At 46.6% G+C, this 9065-nt stretch overlaps 1 protein-coding gene across 1 annotated transcript in view; it reads left to right on the top strand.

The window, feature by feature from the left end:
• Positions 1–4441: 4441 nt before the first annotated feature.
• Positions 4442–9065, top strand: part of Stac (SH3 and cysteine rich domain) — a 115951-nt gene continuing 111327 nt past the window's right edge. Inside the window, exon 1 of the mRNA XM_051140107.1 lies at positions 4442–4928. Coding sequence (XP_050996064.1) covers positions 4818–4928 — 111 coding nt within the window. The 5' untranslated portion in view covers positions 4442–4817. The remainder of the gene's footprint in view (positions 4929–9065) is intronic.

The following is a 9065-nucleotide window of genomic DNA, read 5'->3' as shown; positions in this document are numbered from 1 at the left end:
CCCATTTATCATCGCTGTCCTATAGGCATTTATTGAAGTTATTTTTATAAAATTGTGTTTGTTTCTCTTAGCTTATTTCTTAACCCGGCTATCACAAATAACTGAGACTCATAATACAAGGCTTCACAACACAACCTTGAGCAGTTTAAGTCTGTTCTTAACCCTTTATGTTATTTTTGTCTTTCTCCCAACAAACATCCCAGCAATACTTGCACTTTGTAGCTTTCTTTGGTTTCAGCAACTTCCTCCTGACCTTCCTTGGACCTCTTCCCATGGCTGAATCCCCTACTTCCTCTACTAACTCTTTCTTCCTTGGCTGGCAGGAAGTCCCACCCTATTCTCTCCTCTGCTCATCGGTTGCCTATTAGCTGCTTTATTGACATAACAGGGGACAATTGGAGGAGCAGAGTTTACACAACACTTAAACAGGAGATCAGAATTTAAACTGCACAATAACCCTATTGCCTACGGGCATTGACATCAATATATCAATGCCCACACAGTACTGGGTCTAGGAATCCTCTGTGACAAATGTGATCCTATGGTCACAGTAGGACTTGGAAAGCAGATACAGCAATCTAAGACCAAAGGCAGCAACATTTTCAACTCCTGTCTCAGATGTAGCCCCTTCCATATGGAGCCCCACAGCAGCAAACCCAGCCCAGGCTTACTGTGCTCACTTCATTCCTGCTCCCAGAGAGAGGAGATGAATCCAGCCCACTTTGGGAGATCACTTATCCCCAGTGGAAATCAATAGGCTTCTCAAATTTAGCTTCAGCTGTCAACTCGACCCAAACATGGAGTCTTTGGGAAACTGGAACCTCGATTAAAGACTTGCCAGGATCAAATTTGCCTGTGGCCGTATTTGTGAGGCATTTTCTTAATTGGTAATTGATGTGAGAGTGATCGTCCTACTGTGGGCAGTGCCACTGCTAGGCAGATTTATGCCTAGGATATGCATGAAAGAAGGCTGAGCAAGCTAGGGGCCAGCAAGCCAATGAGCAAAGTCTGTTTCTGTTCCTCCCTTCAGTTCTGCCTTGTCTTTCCTGATGATGAACTATAAACTAGAAGCCAAATAAATGTTTTCCTGGCCTTAGTTGTTCTTGGTCAGTGCTTTTCATAGCAACAAGACTCAAACTAGAACAAAGTCCCGCAGTGATGGACATCAGTGGCCCTTCTGAACCAATAAAGGCAAAATTCTTCATGTTAAACTTGTTTGATTTAAAAATCCCACTGTTTCCCATGGGTAGCAGGGAGGGACACTTGAGGTTACCAACAACTAGGCTATTTTAGAGCTCAGGAATGTGGGGTCCAGAATCATTGTAACCAACCAGGTGTCCAGCAGCTGGGGAAATGAGAAATAGGACACTGCCCCTGCCCGAGCTTACGTCTTCACCCAGTCAGAGAACAGCCTACTTTGCCATTGACAGCTTAGGAAAGAGTACCATGACAATGTGGCCCTGATTCGGAAGCCCAAGTGAGGTAAATGGGCTAAGGAGGGAGACCGCAAATAGTGGTGAGCCCTTGTAGATGTATTTTAAAAAGCAACAGAAGTTAGATAACAAAAGATGAGATGGGAAAGAACTCACTGAGAAGAACACAAGAGCGAAGGTTTGATTTTATCTGAGAAGCCATAGATGACTATTACTTGAAAGACATAGTCCCAACCTCTCTCCCCCCCTTTCTCTGTCTCTCAGTCTCTCAGTCTCTCAGTCTCTCAGTCTCTCAGTCTCTCTGTCTCTCTGTCTCTCGGTCTCTCGGTCTCTCGGTGTCTCTGTCTCTGTCTCTGTCTCTCTGTCTCTGTCTCTCTGTCTCTCTGTCTCTGTCTCTCTCTCTCTCTCTCTGTCTCTCTCTCTCTCTCTCTCTCTCTCTCTCTGTCTCTCTCTCTCTCTCTCTTTGTTTTTTGGTTTTTTTGTTGTTTTTTTTTTTTTTGAGACAAGCTCCAGGGGTCTGCCTATCTCTGCCTCTCATCTCCCCATTACGGGCATTACAAGTGTGGGTCAGCACTCCCAGGTTTTACATGGGTCATGAGGCTTGAACTCAGATATTCATACTTACAGGTTAAGCACTTTGCCAACCGGCCCATCTCCCCAGGCACTGAGACATACAATCTCAGTTAGTCAGCCAAAGGCGAGGTCCAAGGAGGTAGCTTTCCCACAATCCCACGGCAGGTGTGGCAGCACAGACCTGCAGTCCTCCCTTCTTTAAGGCTAAAGCAGACCATTAGCCCCAGGACAAAAATCAAACCTCTTCCCTTATTTGTCAACAGCTGGTGGCGGCCCATCTTTTTTTCTTAATATATTTTATTAATTTATTCATGTAACATCTCAATTGTTATTCCACCCCTTATGTCCTCCCTTTCCTCCCTCCCTCCCATTTTCCCCTTACTCTTAAAATAAACAACTATAGACCGAAAGAAGCAGAAGACCAGGAGATGGAGATGGACACCGTGGTGGAGTGTGTCCCCAACAAGTACAGGGACTCCGGGTTTGAACTCGGCACCAAATCTTATTTCAATTAGAGGAGAATATTTCTTATTTCATTCATTAACCTAATTGATAACTAAAGCTGAGCATCTAAAAGGGAGGGGTAGGTAGCATCTTCAATTCTAAAAAAAGAAAAAGAAAACACCCTAAAACCTCAAGGTGAATGTAAGCCAGGTATGCTCTCTCACTGGAAATTCACTGCTGTGGGGAATTCCCTTGGCCGTGGATAGTTCAGGCCTCACATCTGCATATACTTGCTGCAGTCCTGTACTGCCCCTCATCACAGTTGGTTACGGATGTGTGAATGTGCATCAGTGTGTGTGTGTCTATCTAGCTATCATCTGTCTATCTATTTATATATCCATCTATCTATCTATCTCTATATCTATCTATTTCTATCTCTATCTCTCTATCATCAATCAATCTCTATCTATCTATCTATCTATTTATTTATCTATCTATCCATCTCACTTTTCTCACCCAGGAGAGCAGGCTTCACTGATGTTTTCTTCATGCTGTAGCACTTTCTAGAACACAGTCTCCCACAAAGCAGGCATGGGCCGCAGATATATTTACACAGTGCTGTGCTCTGCCTAAGGCTGGTGGTTGGTGTGACTTCAGCTTAGGAGAATTTCATCCCCATCCAGCAAATGAGAGGAAGCCCTGAGGCCTTTGATGCTAGCCAGTGGGGCGGGGCTGAGTCACATAACAATTTATAGGGTTTGTTTTTCGGGTTGTTTTTGTTCGTGTTTCATTTTCTTTTGCTTTATGTTTTGAGACAGTGTCTTACTCTGTAGCCCAGGCTGATCTAGAACTCATTACTTAGACCAGGCTGGCCCAGAGCGCCCAATAATCTTCCTACGTCAGCCTCCTGGGTACAGCTTGTGATTTTGGGGCTGAGGCAGAGGAGGGCCACAATGAAGAGTAAATAGGAATGAAGCCTTATATGTGTGCATGAAAATATCACAAACAACCCAATTACTCTACATGCTAGCTCCAAGGGATAAAATAAATTTAATTTTTTAAAAGAAATAAAAATAGAGAGGAAGTTTTGTATTGATGTAGGAAAGGCTTTTATAAATTTAGGGGTAGTCCCTTTGGCTACATACTCTGTTGTGTCAGCAAACCAAACCGGCTCCTTCTGTGCCTTGGTCCAGCGATGTTCCATGTCTGTAGCCAATGGATTGAGTAAAGCTATCCAGTTCGCTGGTCTACACAGGTTCTTTTTTATTTTTACTTACTTATTTATTTATTTATTTTTGGTTTTTGGTTTTTTGGAGACAGGATTTTTCTGTGTAGCCTTGGCTGTCCTGGCCTCGCTTTGTAGACCAGACTGGCCTTGAACTCAGAACGATCCACCTGCCTGCCTCCCGAGTGCTGCAATTAAAGGCATGCTCCACCAAGCCTGGCCCTACACAAGTTCTTAACCACAAACAGAGCCCCACAGCCTGGGCGGTGGGGGTGGGGGGGGGCTTCTTCTTCAGCTTCTAAGCCTGATGTAGCTTTGAAGCGCCACAGTCCAAATGGCATGGATTTGAAAAGCCCAAGTCACTCCCAAGTCTCAGCTCTGCCATTTATAGCTGAGTGACTTAAAGCGACCCTGTTCAAACCTCAGTTTCCTCATCTATAAATGAAAGTGACCATGCCTAACCCATGGTGAGCCTGTGAGCCACAGCAGGAGAAATCGGGGACCAGGTGTCCATATACCAAAGGCATTATCTGCCTGATTTAGATCAAGGCAGAACATTGGAAATTGCAGTGCCCATGGGTCAGAGGACGCCCACACTAGTCCCTGCTGTCACGGAACTATAAATTAAGCTAAGTGCCACCACATCTCCCTTCACTCTCAGGGCCAGGCATGAGGAGGTTGCTGAAGGTGGCCCATAGCACTTATTTGTACGCACTTTCTCTTCCTTGGGGGTTTGATGAGCATTTTCTCTACAACACCATCAGACTCAGAGCGGGCGCTCACCGCGGATCTCCCGCACTGTCGGGTGAGTGCGGACCCCGCCCGCCCTGGGTTCTCCCGCTCGACCACGCAGCCCCGCCCCGAGCCTCCGCCTCCCATCCTCCAAGGGGCCAGCCCCGGCCCACCCGCCCGCTGCGGTGGGCGGCAGTCACGACTTGAGACACTCTCGATCTGGAGCGAGGTGGCCGCTGGTGCTGCGCTGGGCGGAGCAGAGGCCCGGGAGGTGGGCAGGACCTGGCCAGGAGAGGCCCCAGGGCACACGCCACCGCCTGGCGGGATGGACATCCCGGGGACCTGGCACTGAGAGAGCACCACCTAAGTCCAGTGAGCCTGGGTTCCCCAAACCGTTCTAGCTGGCCACGATGATCCCTCCAAGTGGTGCACGCGAGGACAGCGGGGACAGGCTGACCAGGGAGGCGACAGGAACAGAGCAGCCGCCCTCTCCTGCGTCCACCAGCAGCTTGGAATCCAAGGTACAGCGCGCCTGCCCTGTGGAAACACAGAGTCCCTCTCCTTCTGCCACCTTTCCTCTGGGGTCCGGGTGCCAGGGAAACTGGGATTTTTCCTCAGAGAGCTGGGGTCTGCTGGACCCATTGCTTCTCATGTGGAGCCAGCTGGACAGAACCAAACCTTTGCAAAGCTTCTGCCTTTGGATTCCAGGCACCTCACCCTAACGCCAGTGCCCAGATAGCTTCCTTGGGCTGAGAAAGAGAATTAGGATGATGCATGCCCTGTGTCCCTAGCGAGGGTGGGATGGGTAACTTCTGGGGGCAAACAGACAGAGACAGCCTAGAAGGTTTTTGAAAGCTTTAGCAGGGAGCTTACAAAGTGTGCCTCAGCCTGGGGTCTCAGGGACCCTTTGCTTACCAGGGTGCCTCCTCCCTAATTTAAGATACCACGGGCTTAAAGAAATATATTAAGCGAAGAGAAGTGACTGGGGTTGCAAGAAAGTTAGCGTTTCCCGTTGTAGAAGTTGCTACTCTGTAGAACTTAACACTTGTCTTTTTAAGAGTCACACTAACACATATACACAAAACCAACCCCGCAGCAAGTCTCCTGTCACATTTATACTTCCTTTGAAACTTGTGTGGGTGCCAGGCACATGTTTGGAAAAGTTGGAAGAGAGCCAAGTAAAGCGTGGCTGCTTAACTGCACAGAGCCAAATGGTAACCGGGCAGGGAAAGTAAGCCGCGCAAGATGGAGTTGCAGTTAGTTGGTAGACCCTTTTAAGTGCAAGGCTCCTGTCTATTCAGAGGTCTTTGGGAGTACTTGGGGTATTGGGGGCATGTAAGCGTTCCCTATGCCGCAAACGGATGCCAGTTTAGAGGGCTAATCAGAGCAAGGAAAAGTGAGACCCTGTGGCCATGCTGCGCAACCTTAGAAGGCACCACAGCTCAAGGGGCGCTGGTGATGGGCTTAACACTGGCACTGTACACTTTGTGTCAACAGTTAACCATCAGAGATGGCGGTCTAAAACAAAACAAAACAAACAAAAAAAGTACTTTGCCCCCTCCAATTTAATTCCCAGCTATCTCATCGGAGCACCAGTGGCAGCTTCTCTAAAATCCAGTTGGAAAAGCAAGCAAGCCCATTTGGCAAATAGGCGTGCTTGTCTAACTATATCATGCTGCCTTGACAGATTTAGCCCTTCCCTCTGTGAGTTGAGAATTGGGATTCGCCACACTAGACAGTTGTTTCCAAAGCAGGCTCCCTGCCCACATACAAAACACCACTCTTCTCCCTGGAACCCAACAGAACTCATTCTTGTCCGGCACTGACCACTACCACTCCCAGAGAGGCCAAGGGCCAGCTGCCATTTGAGAGATGACCTGGAATTCTGTAGGTAATGAAAGTCATCACAAGAGTCAAAGTGTTTTTTGGAACTTTGCATTGGGCCTACCGTCCTGCAGTAGGTGTGTTCCGGAAAGGTCTTAGCCTTTGGGTAAAACAGCAGCCCAATTCAAACACGCAGCATGGGCTTGCTATTTATAGATGTCCTCGTGTAAATCATTTGGCAAAGCAAAAACCTTCTATGTAATGCCCGTAATTATCCACTAATTTATCCAGCTAGGCTAACGATTTCAGATTTGTAGACTTCCATTTTTTTCAAAGTCATCTGGGTGCTTGATGTGTGTCTATGCATCTGTCAGTCTGCCACTGTGGCTAGGCAGCCTAGCCAATGGAAATGGAGTCTATAGGGGGGCCCCTGGTTACTATGAAACTAGACACACAACATGCATGGATGTGATTTTTTTTTTCTTGAAGCGATATTCATGACTGGATCAAGGAGGTTCACAGCCTCAAAAGAGGCTGGTCTGCTGCTGAGGAACAGTAGTGGTGAGGGGTAGATGGCTCACAGGAGCTGGTGACACCATCAGTGTGCACAGTGAAAGTCACCAGCCTTTAAAGGGTCTCAGGGCCCTAGAGAGGTGAGAGCCTGCTGGGAAAATGAAGGCAAAGCAGGTGTTGCTCTCTATTGGACTCTCCCATAAAGCGGTCATGTTCATCAAAATGTGCGCGTTTCAATATAAGCAAGAAGATAGATTTCTGATATATACCAAAAATGTCAAGTAAAATAAATGATGGAAATTTGAATCAGCTATATTAAATTCCAGATCCATATATAAAAAAGCATCACTTTTGCTCCATATTGCAACACAATATGTTAGCTAAATACAATAATTTTTTTAAAAAAAGATCACCTGGAAGATGCAAAGTGTAGGTCCTACAGGACATGGAAAGACTTTTTGTAAACAGGATTTTTTTTACTTCTTATTACATGGATTTGTTCATTTAAATATGTATGTGGGTAGGAGCTCACTAGAGTGCCTGTGTGGGGGTCAGAAAACAGCTTGCAGGAGTCAGTTCTCTCCTTTCGCCATGTGGGACCCAGGAATCGAACTCAGGTCATCAGGCTTGTGGCAAGAGCTTCCTTTTTTATTATTATTATTAATTTATTCGGATTACAACTCAATTGTCATCCTATGGCAAGAGCTTTCACCCACTGCGCCATTTCAGTCATCTGTAAAGACTTAAAATTCTTCTTAAGAGATACTTTCTACCTAGCCATGGGCCTGTAATCTTAGCACTTGAGAAGCAGAGGCAAGCAGAAGGGCTACAGCATGAGGGCCCTGTCAAGAGGGAGAGAGAGAACCAGGGAGAGGGAGAGAGAGAGAGAGATGGGAAAGAGAGAGGTGGGAGAGAGAGAGGGGAGGGGGGAGAGGGAGAGGGAGGGAGATGGAGAGGGAGAGGGGAGAGAGAGAGGGAGGGAGGGAGAGAGAGAGGGAGGGGAGGGGAGAGAGAGAGAGAGAAACATAAGAATAACAAGTACTAGATATTTGAAAAATCCAGGAAACAATAAAGAAAAAAAAAACCCCCCATTGATTAACAAGCCAGAAGCAAACGCAGGCAGCACTTTATTCTTTGGCTTACCTACTTTCATCTACTTTTACTCTTACTTAGTGGAAGATCAACATAGGGGAAGCTCCTAAATGCTGCCTCTAGTCAGACGCCACCCTAAACTAGAAGACTCTATTGTGACATCCATTTCATGGCTGGAGAAGTAAGAAGCTCCAGAAAGATGGGCGACCTACCCAAGGTCGTGTAGCTCATTGAGAGGCAAGTGTAGGGCCAGATTAACTTGACCTTGGTGTCGGTATTTTGGATCCTGTCTCTTGTCTGTGCAATGTTTACATCAGCTATTTCTCCTGATGTCCTAGAAGTCAGAACCTCACTGAGAGAGAGATCAATGGCAACACATCGTGTCTTCTACCTCCTCCTCTTTCTTTTCTTTTTCCTTATCGTCATCTTTTTGTTTTGCCTAGGATTACAAACATGCATCACTATACCTGCTTTTGTTTTTTTAATTACATTTATTTATTTATGTATATAAATACACTCTTGCATGAGTGCACATAGAATGGTACATGTGTGAAGGTCAGAGGACAACTTTTTTTGGTTTTGTTTGGTTTGGTTTGGTTTGGTTGGTTGGTTTTTCAAGACAGGGTTTCTCTGCGTAGCTTTGGCTGTCCTGGACTCGCATTGTAGACCAGGCTGGCCTCGAACTCACAGAGATCCACCTGCCTCTGGCTCCCAAGTGCTAGGATTAAAAGCATGGGCCACCACTCCCAGCTCAGAGGACAACTATTGGTAGTCAGTTCTGCTCTTGTACCACCAGGGTTCTGGGGATGGAACTCAGATGGTCAGGCTTGGAAGCAATAGCCTTCATCCACTGATCCATCTTGTCGACCCAGTCAGGTCTTCTAAGAAATGGGGCTAGCATGGCGGCTTAACTAGTAAAGAATTTGCCATACAATCATTAGATCCCAAGTCTAATGCCAAGAACTCCCTTTAAAAAGCTAAGCACCATTGTGCCTACTTGAAATCTCAGTGCTAAGGAGGCAAAACATGCAGATATGTAAGTATCACTGAACACGCAGCTTAGCCTACTTGGCACGTTCCAGGCCAATGAGAGACTGCCTCAAAAACCAAGGTGGATGGTTCTGATGATGACGACACCTGAGGGTTTACTCTGGCCTCCGCAAGCAAGCACACACCTGTATGCATGCACAAACATACACGCACAGAAAGGAAAGAACTCAAGAACTGGA

The sequence above is a fragment of the Acomys russatus genome, chromosome 32 (genome assembly GCF_903995435.1).
Source record: "Acomys russatus chromosome 32, mAcoRus1.1, whole genome shotgun sequence".
Classification (NCBI taxonomy): domain Eukaryota; kingdom Metazoa; phylum Chordata; class Mammalia; order Rodentia; family Muridae; genus Acomys; species Acomys russatus.
Note: the sequence above shows the minus strand (reverse complement) of the source record. Positions and strands in the feature narration are given on the sequence as shown.